The following is a 19,138-nucleotide window of genomic DNA, read 5'->3' as shown; positions in this document are numbered from 1 at the left end:
TAAGGTGGAAGAAAAGCTCTTTGGTACTAAAGAGACCAAGGACCAGGCCAGGTACAGTTGCTCATGCCTGTAATCCCAGTACTTTGGGAGGCTGAGGTGGGTGGATCACTTGAGGTCAGGAGTTCAAGACCAGCCTGGCCAACATGGTGAAACCCCGTCTCTACTAAAAATACAAAAATTAGCCAGGTGTCATAATGGGCACCTGTAATCTCAGCTGCTCAGAAGGCTGAGGCATGAGAATAGATTGAACCCAGGAGGCAGAACTTGCAGTGAGCCGAGATCACACCACTGCACTCCAGACTGGGCGACAAAGTGAGACCCTGTCTCAAAAAAAAAAAAAAAGCAAAGAAAAAGAAAAATGTGTGTGCCAGGTCTTTTGATTTCTTGGAGGTGTCATTTTTATGTTATATTAAAATAAGCATGAATATGTAATAGTTCAAAGGCAAATTTCCATGACCTTTAATGTAAAAGTAAGAGCCTTCAAAGGTATTTTAGGCCATGCTCCCAGATCCTTCTCACATGTTAGTATTTTGGAGGAAATGTGAAAAAAGCACTACCCCTAGGTCTTGGGTGAAGGGTTGGAGGGAGGCATTTGTATTTTAAATCAGAAAGTGAAAAGCTCCCAAGATCAAAGGTATGATCTGAAAAGGAGCTTCAGATCTTGTGTCAGGGACTGAGTTAGCCTGGGAACAGAGTTGCTTACCTACAGTCCTTTCCATTATAGATTCTGCCTCTTCTCACTAGACAGTTGGAGAGGCAAGTCGCACGTCACCAGCGAATTCTGTTTTATGTCCTAGGACTTGATCTCACTTCCTCTCTGGACTTGAGTCTCCTGTCTCCAAGATGGGCCTCCCTGGAGCAACGTGGGGCCCACGTAAAGAGACAGGGAGTGAGTGAGATGGGGGGATCCCAGCCTGGCACCCCAACTCTTTCTTCACTCCACGCCCCTCTCCTTACCTCAGTTTCTTCCCCTTCTACCTCTTCAGAGTCTGCCAGGGACAGCTTGGTTGCTTTGTTGACAAGGCTAAGGGGAGGGATGAGGCTAGAGGTCAGAACTTCCTGGGGAATCTTTTTTTTTTTTTTTTTTTTGAGACAGAGTCTCGCACTGTTGCCCGGGCTGGAATGCAGTGGCGTGATCTCAACTCACTGCAACTTCCACCTCCTGGGTTCAAGTGATTCTCCTGCCTCAGCCTCCTGAGTAGCTGGGATTACAGGCACCCGCCACCATGCCTAGCTCATTTTTCGTATTTTTAGTAAAGACGGGGTTTCACCACGTTGGCCAGGCTGGTCTCAAACTCCTGACCTCGGGATTTACCTGCCTCGGCCTCCCAAAGTGCTGGGATTACTGGCGTGAGCCACCATGCCCAGTCTTTCCTGGGAATCTTCTAATAGTCTTAGAGCGGCTTAGCTGGCTTGGGCCCACCTCCCTTGCCACCTGCCTCCTACACCGACGGTCATGTTCAGTCACCCAGGAGATGATGGAGAGGCTGGTCAGGCCTCCTGGAAAGGGAGGAAGAGGGCCCTAGCTGGAGAGATTCATCAGCAGAGGCCAGGGAGGAGACACAGACCCTTGCTCCCTGACACTCCTCAGGGCCAACATGGGTCAGGAGTTTAGCTGGGAGGAGGCAGAGTCAGCTGGTGAGATAGATGTGGCGGAGCTCCAGGAGTGGTACAAGAAGTTCGTGATGGAGTGCCCCAGCGGCACACTCTTTATGCATGAGTTTAAGCGCTTCTTCAAAGTCACGGAAGATGAGGAGGCCTCCCAGTATGTAGAGGGCATGTTCCGAGCCTTCGACAAAAATGGGGTAAGGCACCCTGAAGGGAAGGACCAGTGGCCAGTCCACCTGGTGCCTTCCTCCACAAGTGTCCTTAGGGAGAGCTCTCAGTTCCCCACTCCTCCGCTCTTCCTCTGCTCATCTTTTCTCTCCATCTCTCTTTACCTGTTCTCTCTAACTCCCTAAACTCTCCTGTCTCCTCTCTTCGTTTTGTCCCTTTCCATCTTCTCTGTCTCTCCTTCCCTCCCTCTGTCTCTCAGCCGTAGGCCGATGCCCCCCGTGTCCTCTTCTTCAAAGCTGAAGGTAGACTGGCAGACAGTCCAGGTCCTCTCTTTGTGTATTTTTGGCCAAGGCTCTGCAGCCCAAGGACTGAGTTTTCACATCTGCCAGAGCCCCTGTCACTCTAAACTCTAGGAGCAAAAGAGATGTCCCAAATGGGACAAGGTATCTTAGCATGGGCCCTGAGCTCCCTCTTGTTGAGGTCCTTTGAACCGAGAGTAGTCTGATCCTCCATGACGGGAATGCCGGAGGAGGCTCCTGCACTGATTGGGAGGCTGAATGAATGACTGCATCACCCCTTTCAGCTCTTCAAGTCCTGAAAGGTTTCATGAAATCATTCAAACCAGAGTTTCTCTAAGCCCCCAATGTCACTAGCAACTAAGAAGATAACTCATCTTGTAAATGCACCTGGGGATTGCATTTTAAATTTCAATTCAGTTAAAAACTCCTTGATTATTTAAGGTTATCCAGTTCAGTGACCTGGCAATCCTTTAAACCACTGGATTTGCCTCAAATACCTATTTAATCTGGAGAAAGCATCAGTACTCTGCTTCTCAGTGTGTGGAGAACTTAACTTTCTAAGCGGAATTATTGGGAATGCCACCTCAGGTCTGACCCTGTCGCTGGCACCAGTCAGTGCCTGTCCCAGGACAGGAGGATGAGGTCAGCATCTTCACTTCAACAGAACCTCCTCAACCACCCCACAGGGCATAGAGCCAGTTTCTCCAACTTCTCAGAGCTCCCCTCTCCTCAGTCTCTGAGTCAGCAGCCACCCTGGGTGGGAGAGGTAGACTTTTGTTACTCTAAATTAAATGATGAGAAAGCTGGACAAATGGAAATGAATGGATTTGCCCAAGGTCTTAAAGTGCTCCTGCCTAGAAGGCAGGTTTTTTAAAGAGAGATGATTTTTAAAAATAATTGATGATTTTTTTTAATGTCATAAGAAAAGTAAACAAATATATCAGTTCATAAACAGGAAGACTCAGTTAAGTCTACTAGTCTTCCCCATATTCATCTAAAAATCAATACAGTCAGGATTCAAGATCCAAAGGGGCTGATTAAGCCCCTAGGCATATAGTTGTACTGCTTATACCTTCTCTCTTAGAAATCAGCATATCGTGTTCATCAATGTTTTTTTCCTTTTTGAGTAACTTTTTAATTTTGCTATGATTCTAAATTTACAGAAAACTTACAAGAATGATACAAGTAACTCCCATATGCAATTTATCCAAATTCCCCCTTATTTACATTTTATCTCATTTACTTATCATTCTCTCTGTATACATATATAATATATCATATAAGTACATATACATATGTGATACATAATTTATACATATACATAATGAATATATTCACTTTTTTTTTTTTAAAGAAAGCTATAGATATCATGCCCTTTTACTCCTAAGTCTTTCTGTGTGTATTTTCTTTTTCTTTTTTGTTTTTGAGACAGGGATTCACTCTGTCATCCAGGCTGTAGTACAGTGGCATGATCTCAGTTCTTTGCAGCCTCAATTTCCCAGGCTCAGGGGATCCTCTCACCTCAGCCTCTCAAGTAGCTGGGATTATAGGTGCACACCATCAGGCCTACTATTTTTTTTTCTTTGCCTTTTTTTAAATTTTTTTATTTTGGTAGAGATGGAATCTTGCCATGTTGCCCAGGCTGGAGTGCAGAGGCACAATCTCAGCTCGCTGCAATCTCTGCCTCCCAGGTTCAAGCAATTCTCGTGCCTCAGCCTCCCAAGTAGCTAGGATTACAGGTGTATACCCCCATAACTGGCTAATTTTTGTATTTTTAGTAGAGATGGGGTTTCACCATTTTGACCAGCCTGGTATCAGACTGCTGACCTGAAGTGATCCACCTACCTGGGCCTCCTAGAGTGCTGGGATTATAGACATTTGCCACCACATTTGATCAGTTTTCTTTCTTTCTCTCTTTTTTTGGAGATGGGGTCTCACTCTGTCCCCAGGCTGGAGTGTAGTGGCGTGATCTCAGCTCACTGCAACCTTTGCCTCCCAAGTTCAAGCAATTCTCCTGCCTCAGCCTCCCAAGTAGCTGGGACCACAGGTGCGTGCCACCACACCCAGCTAATTTTTGTATTTTTAGTAGAGACGGGATTTTACCATATTGACCAGGCTGGTCTTGATCTCTTGACCTTGTGATCTGCCCGCCTCGGCCTCCCAAAGTGCTGGGATTATAGGCCTGAGCCACTGTGTCCAGCCTTCCTTTTTTTTTTTTTTTTACTAGTATCTCCTTAGTCTTCTTTAACTTGGAACCATTAATCTCAGCTTTTCTTTTTTATTTGACTGTGACATTTTTAAAGACTGCAGCTCAATTATGTTGTAGGACACCCCACCGTTGGTGTTTGTCTAAATTGGCAGAATTCCCACTGATGATGCGACGTTGTGTCCTTGGTGCCTCATATCATATGCGACGTTGTATCCTTGGTGCATCATATCATCGGCTACAAGATATCAGTTTGTCCCATTGCTGGTGTAGTTAACTTTGATCACTTAGTTAAGGTGGTATCTGCCATGTTTCAACATTGTAAAGTTACTATTTTTTTCTTTGTAGTTAAAAAGCATCTTGTAGGGATATACCTTGAGACTAAGCAAATGTCCTATTGTTCAGTCAAATTTTCTACTGGCTTTGGCATCTGTTGATAATTCTCTGACCCCACCACCCCTCCTCTGTTTATTAGTTGGCATTCCACTGTAAGGAAGAGCCTCCCTAGGAAATGTTTTTAAGTTCCTCTCTCAGGGACAGAGCCTTCATTCCCACTTAGTCTTTGTTTCCAAACCTACACCTGACTCCATTCCCACCTTTATATGAAGGAATTTCATTTCTAAACAACCAGTCTGAGATTTCTAAAGCAAATCAAACCAGAAGAGTTTATAGATCTAGTTCACATGTGAAAATCTGAGGTGATGGAAACTGGTTTGGTGGAGACGAAGGGGTAGGAACATAGGACACCTCGTTTCTGCCACTCTCCTTTGCAACTCAGGTGTTGCCCTATGATCTCCTGGAGTGGAAGAAAGGGGAGGGTGAAGATCAAATGCCATTTGGGATTCTTATGTAACACGCACTGAGGTCAGGGCTGGTGCACAAATGTAGCCAATTCAGGGAGAATCGGGGCAGCTAATCCCAGAGAGCCGGTAACACGCCCATCCTATTCCTGAGTAGACAGGCATTTCCATCACTCTCAGGCTTTTGTGGGTAATTGGAGCTGACAATGACCCATGCACAGCAGATGAGATTAGTCTCAGCTGGAAGTTTCCCAGAAATGGTCCTGGGGTTTCCAGTAACCGCTCAGATGAGATGACTTGTCTAGAGATCACGCTGGAATATGTCTCATAAGGCAAGGGGTCATGGAAACTGGATCATATTGAGAGAGGATGTTGTAGGAGAAGAGGATTCCAGACAAAGAATGAGGGAGACTCTGGACATCAGAAGAGTGGGGATTTGTGAGCGGTTTTAGGATTTTTGTTTGTTTGTTTTTCTCCTCTTAGCACCCCCAAGCACTAGGGTCATTTGCTAGACAGAAATAGATCTTAATTGGAGACTGGAAGTGTTTCCGACTTAATGAATGGGAGGAGATACACACCTGCAAAAGCTCTGCCACTTGCTGGCTGGGTGACCTGGGCACCTCTACGTCTCATGTTCCTCATCCATAAAATGGAGATAATAATTCATTCTCATTAAATGAGAAACACAAGATTGATTTGTGGTAAGCTGAATAAGTAACAACTACTCAAGAAAATAGCCTTTTAAAGAACTGACAACCACTAAGTATCTACATGCAAAAAAAATGTTCATTGTATAATGGAAAATGTTAGAAATATGTTCAACGAAAGAGAATGCTCAGTCCCCCTCCCCACCAAAACAAAAAACAGAAGTTTAAATTTTAAATAATTTTTATAGACACGAGAATATGTTACATGAAAATGAAGGAAACAGGCCAGGCCTGGTGGCTAACATTTGTAATCCCAGCACTTTGACAGGTTGAAGCAGGTGGATCACGAGGTCAGAAGTTCAAGACCAGCCTAGCCAACATGGTGAAACCCCATCTCCACTAAAAATACAAAAATTAGCTGCCTGTAATCCTAGCTCCTTGGGAGGCTGAGGCAGGAGAATTGCTCGAGCCCAAGGGTCAGAGGTTGCAGTGAGCTGAGATGGTGCCACTGCACTCCAGTCTGGGCAACAGTAAGACTCTGTCTCAACAAAAAAGAAAAAAGAAAATGAAACAAAATTATACATATAATCTGGCTGGGCACGGTGGCTCATGCCTGTAATCCCAGCATTTTGGGAGGCCAAGCAGGTGGTCAGGCGTTCAAGACCAGCCTGGCCAACATAATGAAACCCCATCTCTACTGAAATACAAAAAATTAGCTGGGCATGGTGGCAGGTGCTTGTAATCCCAACTACTCGGGAGGTTGAAGCAGGAGAATCACCACTACACTCCAGCCTGGGGGACACTGGGAGACTCCATCTCAAACAAACAAATAAATAAATAAAATCTAAGTATGACAGGGAATACGGAGACCTATATTTATAGGAATTATATAAAAGATGTGCGTAGAACGCTTGAGGTACTAGTAAGCTCCTTTTGTTTTCTTTTTAGTTTTCCCTTAGGCTTCTTGCCGTTTCCCTTGTTTTCTGCCATTTTCTCCTGTGGCTCAAACCTGGCTCACCCAGGGCTGGGGCTCCTGAGTGGCCTAACCTAGTGGGACAGAAGTGCTCTGCTCTAGGCCATCAGTGTCATTTCTGATTACAAAGTCATGTGAATGACAGACAATCCTGGGGTATCTGATGGCTCAGATTTTTTATTTAGAGAGTGGAGGTCCCGACCCTGGAACAAGTGAGCAGTTGTGAGTGAGACATTGGCACAGCTAACCCCCTGCAGTCAGCTACAGCAGCGGTGGCAGCAGCCTCTCATCCCAAACACATTGGAGAGGAAAGCAAAAATATATCCTCCTTCTTGTTTACTGCTTTGGAAATCATTATTCCTGTCGTATTTCTGATACAAGAAGGTTCTGTTGTTTCCTGGTGAAGTCCTTAGAAGTACACTGTGCCTCTCCCCCTTCCGCTGCCCAGTTAGCACCTGAGCTCTGTGCTCCCCCACCCTTCCTGGATGGGCTGGAGGCACAGGTCTGTTGCTTAGTGTGATATCCACCGGTACCTAGAAGTGGGTAGGACTGGAGCCACTGCCTGTCCACCTCTGTCTGACTTGGGGTGAATGAGAATGCAGAGGAAAATTTCAACACAGGCTCTGCTTTCTAACCTCCTTTAAAACTGTCTTAGTTCAAATTCAGATCAAGCCCATCACTGACTCACTGATTCATTAATATCTATTGGTCCCCAACTCTGGCAGTAAGTGGCACTGTGCTAGGCACGGAGGAGAAACCCAAGCAATGTCAACCTCTCTCTTTTCCCCAGGAGCATATAACGTGGTGAGAGAGCGAGACGTATTTAGGAAACAGTTATGGGACACTGCCAGAGAAAGTCCCAAGCTGTGTAGAATAGACAGTAGAGGCATGGATATTAGAATGGGGAAGGAGAGAGAACTATGGCTGAAGAGGTCAGAGAATGAAGGCTTCCTGGAGGAGGGGACCCTTGAGCTCAGCCTTGAAGGATGGGTAGGCTTCGGTGATCACAGAAAATGAGAAGAGAGAATGTTCTCTATGCTGGGTGTTGTGGCTCATGCCTGGAATCCAAAGACTTTGGGAGGCCAAGACAGGAGGATCACTTGAGCCCAAAAGTATGAGACCAGCCTGGGTAACATAGTGAGACCTTGCTTCTTTTTTTTTTTTTTTTTTTTTTGAGATGGAGTCTTGCTCTGTCACCCAGACTGGAGTGCAGTGGCTCGATCTCGACTCACTGCAGCCTCTGCCACTAGGTTCAAGTGATACTCCTGCCTCCCGAGTTGCTAGAATTACCCGGCTAATTTTTGTATTTTTAGTAGAGATGGGTTTCAGCATCTTGGCTAGGCTGGTCTTGAACTCCTGACCTCTTAATCCACGTGCCTCGGCCTCCCAAAGCACTGGGATTACAGGTCTGAGCCACTGCACCTGGCCGTGAGACCCTGTTTCTAAAAATAAATAGATAGCTGGGTGCAGTGGCTTGCACCTGTAATCCCAGCACTTTGGGAGGCTAAGGTGGGCAGATCACCTGAGGTCAGGAGTTCAAGACCACCCTGGCCAACATGGAGAAACCCCATCTCTACTAAAAATGAAAAATTAGCCAGGCATGGTGGCGCATACCTGTAATCCCAGCTACTCAGGAGGCTAAGGCAAGAGAATAACTTGAACCTGGGAGGTGGAGGTTGTGGTGAGCTGAGATCATGCCATTGCACTCCAGCCTGGGCCACAAGAGTGAAACTACATCTTAAAAAATAAATAAATAAATAGACAGATGATAGATAAGAAGGGGGGGGGAGAGAGAGAGAGAGAGAGAGAGAGAGAGAGAGAGAGAGAGAGAGAGAGAGGAGAGAATGTTCTCTACCCCAAGGGTGGGAAAAGGCTTGAGCAAATGCAGAGGCCACATGGATTGCAAGGAGGAGAAGTCCTGTGTTTACAAGGATGAGCGACCTTAAATAGGGCTCACACCTGTCCTCTGGGGAGGTGGCCTTTGGCCTCAGCAGCATCCACATCTAATGCAGGACAACACCATCGACTTCCTGGAGTATGTGGCAGCCCTGAATCTTGTGCTGAGGGGCACCTTGGAGCACAAGCTGAAGTGGACCTTCAAGATCTATGATAAGGACGGCAATGGCTGTATCGACCGCATGGAGCTACTCAACATTGTGGAGGTTAGTGTCTCTGCCCATGGGCACTTGAGCACTGCTGGGCTCTGAGGCTTGGCCACAAGTGGCCAGCGGGGACTGAAAAAGTGGCCTGAAATCATTCTGAGTGTGTTTCCTGTGTTTTCATTTGGAGTGTGTAATTTCTAGTGGAATTAAACTAGAAATCAATCACAAAAAAATTATTAGAAAATCCCCATCTGTTTGGAAATTAGAGCGTATACTTCCAAATACTCCATGGATCAAAGAAATTCTCTCCTTCCTCTCTCTCTCTCTCTCTCACACACACACACACACACGTATCATAAATTGAAAAAATAATGCAGGCATGATATACCACGACTTAAGGCCAGGCACGGTGGCTCACGCCTATAATCCCAGCACTTTGGGAGGCCGAGGCGGTGGATCACGAGGTCAAGAGATCGAGACCATTCTGATCAACAAGGTGAAACCCTGTCTCTACTAAAAATACAAAAATTAGCTGGGCACGGTGGCTCGCACCTGTAGTCCCAGCTACTCGGGAGGCTGAGGCAGAAGAATCGCTTAAACCCAGGAGGTGGAGGTTGTGGTGAGCCGAGATCACGCCATTGTACTCCAGCCTGGGTAACAAGAGCGAAACTCCATCTCAAAAAAAAAAAAAAAAAAAAAAATATATATATATATATATATATATATATATACATATATATATATATATATAGAGAGAGAGAGAGAGAGAGAGAGATACCATGACTTGTGAAATGCAGCTAAAGCTGGACCTACAGAGGAATTTATAGATTTAAAATGTACATATTAGAAAATAAGACTTAAAATGCATATATTAGGAAATAGAGGCTGGGTGCAGTGGCTTACTCCTGTAATCCCAGCACTTTGGGAGGCTGAAGTGGGAGGATTGCTTGAGCCCAGGAGTTCAAGACCAACCTGGAAAACAAAGCGAGACCCCCCCCCTTTTTTTTTTGAGACAGAGTTTGGCTCTTGTTGTCCAGACTGGAGGGCAATGGCTCCATCTCAGCTCACTGCAGCCTCTGCCTCCCGGGTTCAAGCAATTCTCCTGCCTCAGCCTCTGGAGTAGCTGGAATTACAGGCGCCTGCCACCACACCTGGGTAATTTTTTTTTTTTTGAAGTGGAATCTCACTCTGTCACCCAGCTGGAGTGCAGTGGCACAATCTCAGCTCACTGCAACCTCCGCCTCCTGGGTTCCAGTGATTCTTCTGCCTTAGTCGCCCAAGTAGCTGGGACTACAGGTGTGTGCCGCCATGCCTGGCTAATTTTTGTACTTCTAGTAGAGATGGGGTTTCACCATGTTGGCCAGGCTGGTCTTGAACTCCCGCCTCAGCCTCCCAAAGTGCTGGGATTACAGGCGTGAGCCACCGCACCCTGCCGCAAGACTCCATCTCTTAAAAAAAAAAAAAGAAAAATTAGCCAGGCTTGGAGGCACATGCCTGTAGTCCTAGCTTCTTGGGAGGCTGAGGTGGGAGGATTGCTTGAGCCGGGAATTGGAGGCTTCAGTAAGCTATGGTCATGCCACTATGTTCCAGCTGGGATAACAAAGTCAGACCCTGTCTCAAAAAAGAAAGAATAGAAAATATATATATATTAGGAGGTAATTAGAAAATGCATATTGTATTAGAAAGTAAGACTTTATATATTAGAAAATCAATGATCTAAGAAGCCATCTCAAGAAATTAGATAAAAGGAAGAGTAAATTAAGGCCAGACACAGTGACTCATGCCCATAATCCCAGCGCTTTGGGAGGCTGAGGTAAGTGGATCACTTGAGCCCAGGAGTTCAAAACCAGTCTGGGCAACATAGTGAGACCCCATCTCTACAAAAAATACAAAAAATTAGCTGGGCATGGTGGTACGTACCTGTGGTCCTAGCTACTCCAAAGGCTGAGGTGGGAGGATTGCCTGAGCCTGGGAGGGTGAGGCTGCAGTGAGCTGTGATTGTGCCACTGCACTCCAGCCTGGGCAACGGAGTGAAACCTTGTCTAAAAAAAAGAAAAGAAAAGAAAAAAAGCTGGGCGTGGTGGCTCATGCCTGTAATCCTAGCACTTAGGGAGGCCAAGGCAGGTAGATCACCTCAGGTCAGGAGTTCGAGATCAGCCTGGCCAACATGGTGAAACCCCTTCTCTACTGAAAGCACAAAAATTAGCCAGGCGTGGTGGTTTGTGCCTGTAATCCCATCTACTCTGAAGGCTAAGGCAGAAGAATCACTTGAACCCGGGAGACAGAGGTTGCAGTGAGCTGGAGACAGAGGTCACTCCAGCCTGGATGACAGAGCAAAACTCCATCTCAAAAAAAAAAAAAAAAAAAAAAAAATTAAAGTAAACCCAAAGATAGTAGAAGAAAGACAATAAACAGCAGAAATCAATAAAATAGAAGACAATTGCCTGAGAGAAAAAGTCAAGAAGATCAGCAGTTATTTATTTTAAAAGACTAACAATCACTATTAGCAAGAATGATCAAGAAAGAAAAGAAGTGCCTAGTACATTCCAGACTCCGGCGTGTTTCCTGTGTTAGCCAGACCTACACTATGAGGCAAGCATTGCTAGCCCTTTCACAGAGCAAGAAGTTGCTTCATAGAGATTCTGTAGTCGGCCAACTTAGTCTACCTAGGAAGTGCTGGGGCTGGATTTAACCCCTCAGTCTCCCCAGACACATCGACGAGGCTTACTTTGTGCTGGGCAGGGGGCTGGGCAGTGAGGCCCTAGAGGTGACTAAGGAAGTCATTAAGTACAAGACTGACCCCGAGATGGAGAAGGAGCTTCAGCGGCTTGGGGAGGAGATTGTAGTCAAGACCAGACTGATGCAAAGGTGTGATTTAGAGATCAACCAGCTGAAGCAGGAAATCCAGGCTCTGAAAGACATCAAACCCCTGGTCCAGACCAAAGAGGTGGTCCAGGAGATCCTCCAATTCCTGGATGACCCTCAAACCAAGGAGGAGTTGGAGTCTCTGAGGGCAAAGGTCTCAGAGGAGAAGAGGTAAGTGGACCTGGAGAGAGAGAGGGCATCCCAAGGAGCTCTCGCGGATGAAGGAAAGAGTGGTGCAGCAGGAAGTAGGTACCAGGAGGAGCCTGGCCTGAGGGCAGAGGCGAGCTCCTTCGCGTGGAGCTGCGGCAGATGACAAGCTGCGTGCGGAGCTGCTACGGCTGCAGAGCCGGCGCACAGAGCTCGAGCTGTAGGTCCGCAGGGAGGCCGAGCGCGAGGTGCAGCGGCTGCAGCAGCGGCTGGCAGTGCTGGAGCAGGAAGAAGCTGAGGCCTGTGAGAAGGAGACCCGCGAGCAGAAGGCGGTGCTGCAGCAGGCCCCGCAGCAGGCCTGCGAGCATGCCCTGCTCCGACTCCAGCTGGAGGAAGAATAACTCCGGCGGCAGCTCCTGGAGGGTGAGCTCGAGACCCTGCAGAGGAAGTCGGCCGCCCTGGAGAAGGCGGAGGTCAAGGAGAAGGTGGTGGTTTTCGAGAGCATCGAGGTGGAGAGGGGTGACACTGAGCAAGAGATCCAGAGGCTCAAGAGCAGCCTGGTTGGGGAGAGCCGCAGCAAGCGCAAGCCGGATGCCGATGTGAGCCGGCTGGAAGCCCAGCTTTCGGAGCTGGAATTCCGTAACTCCAAGTCGTCCCAGGAACTAGACTTTCTAAACGAAGAGAACCACAAATTACAGCTGGAGCGGCAAAACCTGCAGCTGGAGACCAGAAGGCTTGCAATCGGAAACGGAAATTCCGATCTCAGCGGCGGAAACACGAGACCCGCGGAACATGAACGAGGCGGACTCTGGCACCAATCACGACTCCAGACTGCGGTCCCTGGAGAGGGAACTGGACAACTTCAAGAGGCTCTCCAAGGACAAAGACCTCGAGATCGACCAGCTGCAGAAGCGCCTCGCCTCCGTGGCCGTCAAGCGGGAGCAGCGGGAGAACCACCTGCGGTGCCATCGTGGTCATCCACCGCGACACGGGCCGCGAGCTGTCCCCGGAGGACGCCCACCGCGCCGGGCTCATCCCCTGAAACATGCTTGTGAAACTCAAGCCTGGAGTGTGACTGGGAGATCTCAGTGAAGGGTCTCAACGAGGAGTCCTCCCTGATACACGGCAGGTAGTCTGGCGAGAAGTTCTCCGTCAAAGAGGCCCTGCAGAGCGGCAGGCTGACCCCTGCTCAGTTAGACCGTTATGTCGACAAGGATACGTCCACCCAGGAGCTGGCGGTCTTGGTGTCTGGGCAGAAGTAGGCACAGCCCTTGCAACTCTTCTTAGTGGCAGACGCTGGCCATCTCCTACGACGCCGTAGCCTCCTTGGTGTCATCTTCTCCCTGGCCCTGTGCAGGCCAAGCATTTTATAAACACCCTCGCTGCCAGGCTGTCAAAGTCCAGCCCACATGTGGGACAGGCACTGACTGAAGACAGGCAACTCTAGTCCCAACCATCATTCACTCTGAGTTACCCACTTCATCCTCCAGTGATTGGACAAATGTGATGCCCTTTTTTCCTCCCCTTTCCCATACACTCCCAGCAACAAATTCCTGGTGATACCTGCACACAGTCTGCAAACCACTAAAGGACAAGCCGACCACGGCAGCCAAGCCCACTCAATGCAGCAGGGGCACTGGCACACCAGGCAGTGACACTTTGCCCTACAAAGGCCTATGCTTATGGTGGCTGCTGCCTGTCAGGACGTCTCTCCAGATTTCTGACTTAAAACCAACTTTCCAGCAGAGAAACCTCCTTGGTAGTTACTCTGCTAATGAAACAGATCTGGGCTCCATGCCAGGGAAGGCAAACAGAAATCAGCCCTCATCCAGCCCTCGGTGCTACAGTGGACATTGTCAGCCAGACTGTCGCAGCACCAACAGAGAATATTTCAGAGTTCTGGCATTGAAATCCTTTGATAGTGGATTGTGTTGCTGTTAGCCCTGGTTTCAGTGTTTTACAAGTCTGGCTTATGATCTCATTGATATTTAGGTATGCAAAACAGTTGATTATTCACCAGGCAAATTTCTGGTTCTCTGTATCTCATGTGTAACAGAAAATGGGAACAATAAGGAACTTTCTTTACAGCATGAAAATAAACCTGGTAGCTGGAGTCTACTTGTATGGTCAGCACGTTTCTTCTTTTTTTTTTGAGACAGAGTCTCGCTCTGTCACCAGGCACCAGGCTGGAGTACAGTGGTGATCTCAGCTCACTGCAACCTCTGCCTCCCAGTTTCAAGCAATTCTCCTGCCTCAGCCTCCCGGGAAGCTGGGACTACAGGCACGTGCCACCACGCCCAGCTAATTTTTTTAGTATTTTTAGTAGAGACAGGGTTTCACCATGTTGGCCAGGATAGTCTCGATCTCTTGACCTCGTGATCCACCCGCCTCGGCCTCCCAAAGTGCTGGGATTACAGGCACGTTTCTTCTTTTAAAAAAAAAAAGACACAGCCTCTGTCCTCAGGGAGTGCCAGCCTGGGAGCTAAGGAGAACCATCATATGTGTCCATCTCTTCTGCATTTACATGGTGCTTTTTAAAAATTATTTATTTATTTATTTATTTTGAGACAGAGTCTCCCTCTGTCGCTCAGGCTGGAGTGCAGTGGCTCAATGTCAGCTCACTGCAACCTCTCCCTCCTGGTTCAAGCGATTCTCCTGCCTCAGCCTCCCGAGTAGCTGGGACGACAGGTGCCCACCACTGCTCCTGGCTAATTTTTGTATTTTTAGTAGAGACAGGGTTTCACCATGTTGGCCAAGCTGGTCTTGAACTCCTGATCTCAAATAATCTGCCCTCCTCAGGCTCCCAAAGTGCTGGGATTACAGGCGTGAGCCACAGTCTACATGGTGCTATCACAAACATATTGTCACCGGGAGAGGAAACAAGGCAAAGGAGAAACCTGGATTTTTCCCTCCGGTCCATGGGAAGGGAACATGTGTATCCCCATCATTCTGCTTTACACATATACAGACACACACATATATAGATAAACTGAATTTTCTTCTCTGCATCTCTATTTCTTCCTGTGTAGAATGTGATTTAGACTGTCATGGTGACCTAAACCTCCCTCATTAGAGGTTTTGGATTTGGGCTTTGCGGCTCACTGTGGAAATGCAAATGGTATTGGGGTCAGGTGGGATGTGAGGCCAGGAACTCAGCTGGAATTAGGCCAGTGGGATTCTGAGAGCACAGTCTTAGGACAGGTCAGTTTTGATCTGGATCTGGATTATGTGATCCTAAAACGCACAGCCTGGGAGGCCAGCACTGGGGAGGTGGTGCTGAGGCATGTGGATCACTGGGGTAAGGGTGGAGCCTGCAGGGTCTCCCATCGATACAGCTGGGTTTTCTTTGGCAGGGAATTTACCAGCTGAAGAAAGCCTGCCGGCGAGAGCTACAAACTGAGCAAGGCCAGCTGCTCACGCCTGAGGAGGTCGTGGACAGGATCTTCCTCCTGGTGGATGAGAATGGAGATGGTAAGAGGGGCAGAGATGGCGGGGGGAGGGCTGCCCACTCTGTGTCACCACCACTTTCTGGCCACACGTCCTTGGGCAAGGCCCTCCACCTCCCAACCCTGGGGTCCTCATCTGTGAGAAGGCTGTGGAGAAGATAACATGAACACATGTTTGTAGGAACGACTAAAAGTCCTATAGGAGTTGCTGGTGCAGGCCAGGCACGCAGATTATAAAGAAGAGGAACTTTGGAGTCAGGCAGAGAGCGATACATTGAGCTTCTCACCCTGGTCTCAATTTCCTCATCTGCAAAATGGGGTTAATAACAGCGGTTGAGAGGAATGAATGGGATAATGTGTTTAAGAGCAGGTACCGTGTAGGCTGCCATTCAGGTTGCTTGGGCTCTCCTCCCTGTGACCCAGTGTCGAGCCACAAGGCTGTGTCGGGGAGAGCTGGCTTGGAATACACACATGAGCCCTCCACATAGCTCAGCTCCACCCAGCATTTCCGAGGTACTGTGGGTAAAAGTAAAACTTCAATTCATCTGCAAAGAACGCCCCTTAAAGGTGGCAGGAGACTCCTGGAGATTCAGGCACCTGACGAGCCGAAAGCTTGGGGCCTGAGACTGCAGGATAGTTAGCATACGAGGTGTAGGCACTCCCAGGAGCGACTTCTCTCCTCCTACCCCCAGAACCAGGTCTCCCCTTCTTCCACATGACCGCCTCTCTTCCCCCTTGCTCAGGCCAGCTGTCTCTGAACGAGTTTGTTGAAGGTGCCCGTCGGGACAAGTGGGTGATGAAGATGCTGCAGATGGACATGAATCCCAGCAGCTGGCTCGCTCAGCAGAGACGGAAAAGTGCCATGTTCTGAGGGATCTGGGGCCCCTCCATGACTCCAGGCTCACCCTGGTTTCCCAGGTTGTGGGAGGGTCCCTGGCTCAGCCTGCTCATACCCACTCTTCCCCTGATGTAGACTTCCTGGCATCCCCCTGTTCAGGGCTGAGTGGGATTGGAAAAGGGCTGCTGGGTCTGAAGTGACAACAGGGCGTAGTCCATTCTGGAAGATTCCTGGGATGGTGAAGGAAAGCCAGTTACTTTTCCCCTTCAGCTGCTCCCGGGAGGACTATGCCTTGGCTGGGTGGCTGTGGGGCTCCCACAGTCTCCAGATATTCTCAGATGGAAGCAGGAGCCAACCAAGAGATGAGGGTCCCACAGACCAAATCAGCAATGAGAACACAAAGACCGGTAGGAGGCAGGGCTGGGAAGGTGTTGAGACTGAAGAAAAGGTAGGAGAGTTGGGGATCAGGGGGCGGCAATAATTCTATAACCCCCAGGAAGCTGAGGAGCGTTCGCGGGGAGGACCCTAGCCTCCTCCTCCCCAAGGCAGCCTCACCATTGGTGTCAGCAGGAAAAATGGTAGCAAACATGCTGCAGGCTGTGGTCTTCCTGCTTTTGGAAGAGTTGGCTGTGCTTAAAGGGGCTGTTTCAGCTCTGTCTGGGTGTTGCTCTGGGACCCCCTGCTGCCAACCCACCGTTCCCCCAGCAATCCTCCCTCTCCATCCACATCCCCCAGGATGGACCTTCCACAATTCCCAGCCATAAGCTGAATGTTTCTCTTTAAAAGATGGAGAAAACTCTCTGTCTCTGGCAAGAACTGGGGGGCTGCTGACTGGAGTCCTAGGCTGGGCTTTGCTTCTAACTGCTGTGTGATCCAAGACAGCCACTTCTCCTCCCTGACCCTGGTTATATCTCAGCTGCACAGTGAGCAGGTCGGACTAGGCGAGCAGTTTTTGGATTATTATGTTTTTAGATGTGGAATTGTTTTTTGTTATACAAACTTTTACGTGTAACCCAGTATAGAAACTAGATTAAAAGGAAGTCTCTCTGGCTGAAAGCGGGGCTGAGTAGCCTCTGGAACTGGAGGCACCTCTGAAAAAAGCAAACTGAAAACCAGTCCCCTGGGTCACTGTCACTCCTATAAGACAGTTTAAAATGGGACCTGGAAAAAACATTTGCTTTACCTTGAATAGATAGGTTTCTATGTTGATGTATAAAAAATAAAACCTACTGAACCTGCGACTTTATAGGTGTGCTATTTCATATGATATTCATATAAAATTTCCTTTAGACATCAATGTTAAGTAAAAAATAATTGATTAGAAAAATATGGTCCAGATGTGGCGGCTCATGCCTGTAATCCCAGCACTTTGGGAGACTGAGGCAGGTGGATCATCTGAGGTCAGGAATTCGGACTAGCCTGACCAACATGGTGAAACCCAGTCTCCACTAAATATACCAAAAAAAAAAAAAAATTAGCCGGGTGTGGTGATGGGCACCTGTAATCCCAGCTACTCAGGAGGCTGAGGCAGGAGAATCGCTTGAACCTGGGAGCCAGAGTTTGCAGTGAACTGAGATCGCACCGCTGCACTCCAGCCTGGGCAACAAGAGTGAAACTCTATCTCAAAAAAAATAAATAAATAAAATTAAAAAAATATATATATATATATAACCCAGGTGGGAGACAGATATGCCCCAAATCATGAAGGAGGTATGTGAATGACATTGAGGGATGTTCTAATTACATGTTCACACCTTCCCAACTGTGACCTTCAGGATTTCACAACAGGCCAGCCAAAGGAGCAGAAATGTCAACTCCCTTTTTCTTCCTGGCTGCGCCAACCTCTACCTTCCCTCCATGTCTGTTGTTCAGTCCCCTGGCTGACTTCCCTGTCTGGGGAGGTCAAATTGATGGACAGGATATGAGCAAAATGCATTTTCTCATCCCCTCAGTGGGGCACTCTCTGACTTGGCGTTTTACTTCTTTTTCCCCTCATTTTCTCTCTTTCATTCCTGAATGTATTTACTTATTTATTTTTTGGAGACAAGATCTGGCTCTGTCACCCAGGCTGGAGTGCAGTGACGCAATCTCAGCTCACTGCAACCTCTGCCTCCCAGGCTCAAGCCATCCTCCCACCTCAGCCTCCTGAGTAGCTGGGACCACAAGTGCACTCTGCCATGCCTGGCTAATTTTTCTATTTTTTGTAGAGACAGCGTGTCACCATATTGGCCAGGCTGGTCACGAATTTCTGAGCTCAAGTGATCGGCCAGCCTCAGGATCCATCCCAAAGTGCTGGGATTATAGGCCTGAGCCTCCACTCCTAGTTTCCATTCCTGAATTTTCATTTTCTCCCCACACCTCCCCAACACCCAGCTGAAGTGAAGACTCAATACCCAGAAGAAAGAGCATCTGAGAAAATGGTCACAAATGCTCCAGCCTGTGTGTCTCCCCAGGTTCCTGTAGCAATCAGTAGCTGCAATTCAGGGACACAGCCGAGAAAACCTGCCATGGACAGGTAGACTCTGAGTTGAGTGTTCTTAAAGTTGAGATGTGCAAAGTTGCGATGGGGCCTGTCTGAAACAGACTGCCCCACTTCCCAACTGGTATCAGGTGTCACTGCAGCAAGAAGGATTTAGGTTAGACCAGGGGTGGATTATGTGCGACGAGCTATAAGTCGCCCATCTGTGGGGAACCATGTAACGCCACATGTCACCAAGGAGGGGAAGTATGAGCGACTTGTGCAGCAGGTGCTTCTGAAACCATCATGGATTTCTTCTGGAGAAATAAGTATTTTCTTCAGGACCACCAACCCTCTTTCACTTTTTGGCCAACACCAAACCTTGCCAGAGCGAATGCATGCACATACACAGTCATTCAGATTCAGACCTACACTGTCATCTAAATAGTCCACGCTCTTTTCTTTATATTTATTTATTTTTTGATACAGAGTCTCACTCTGTCGCCCAGGGTGGAGTGCAATGGCCTGATCTCAGCTCACTGAAACCTCTGCCTCCCTGGTTCAAGTGATTCTCTTGCCTC

At 48.1% G+C, this 19,138-nt stretch overlaps 1 protein-coding gene across 1 annotated transcript; it reads left to right on the top strand.

Annotated features, from left to right (window-relative positions):
- Positions 1 to 1,462: 1,462 nt before the first annotated feature.
- On the top strand, positions 1,463 to 17,345 carry GUCA1B (guanylate cyclase activator 1B). The gene is made up of 4 exons (XM_003732667.5): positions 1,463 to 1,805; positions 8,714 to 8,863; positions 15,169 to 15,286; positions 16,005 to 17,345. Exons 1-4 carry the CDS (start codon positions 1,599 to 1,601, stop codon positions 16,130 to 16,132), a joined length of 603 nt encoding a protein of 200 aa, XP_003732715.1. The 5' UTR covers positions 1,463 to 1,598; the 3' UTR covers positions 16,133 to 17,345.
- Positions 17,346 to 19,138: the final 1,793 nt, after the last annotated feature.

The sequence above is a fragment of the Callithrix jacchus genome, chromosome 4, assembly GCF_049354715.1.
Source record: "Callithrix jacchus isolate 240 chromosome 4, calJac240_pri, whole genome shotgun sequence".
NCBI classification, from domain to species: Eukaryota; Metazoa; Chordata; class Mammalia; order Primates; family Cebidae; genus Callithrix; species Callithrix jacchus.
The sequence above is the reverse complement of the archived record's forward strand: the minus strand, read 5'-3'. Positions and strand labels throughout refer to the sequence as shown.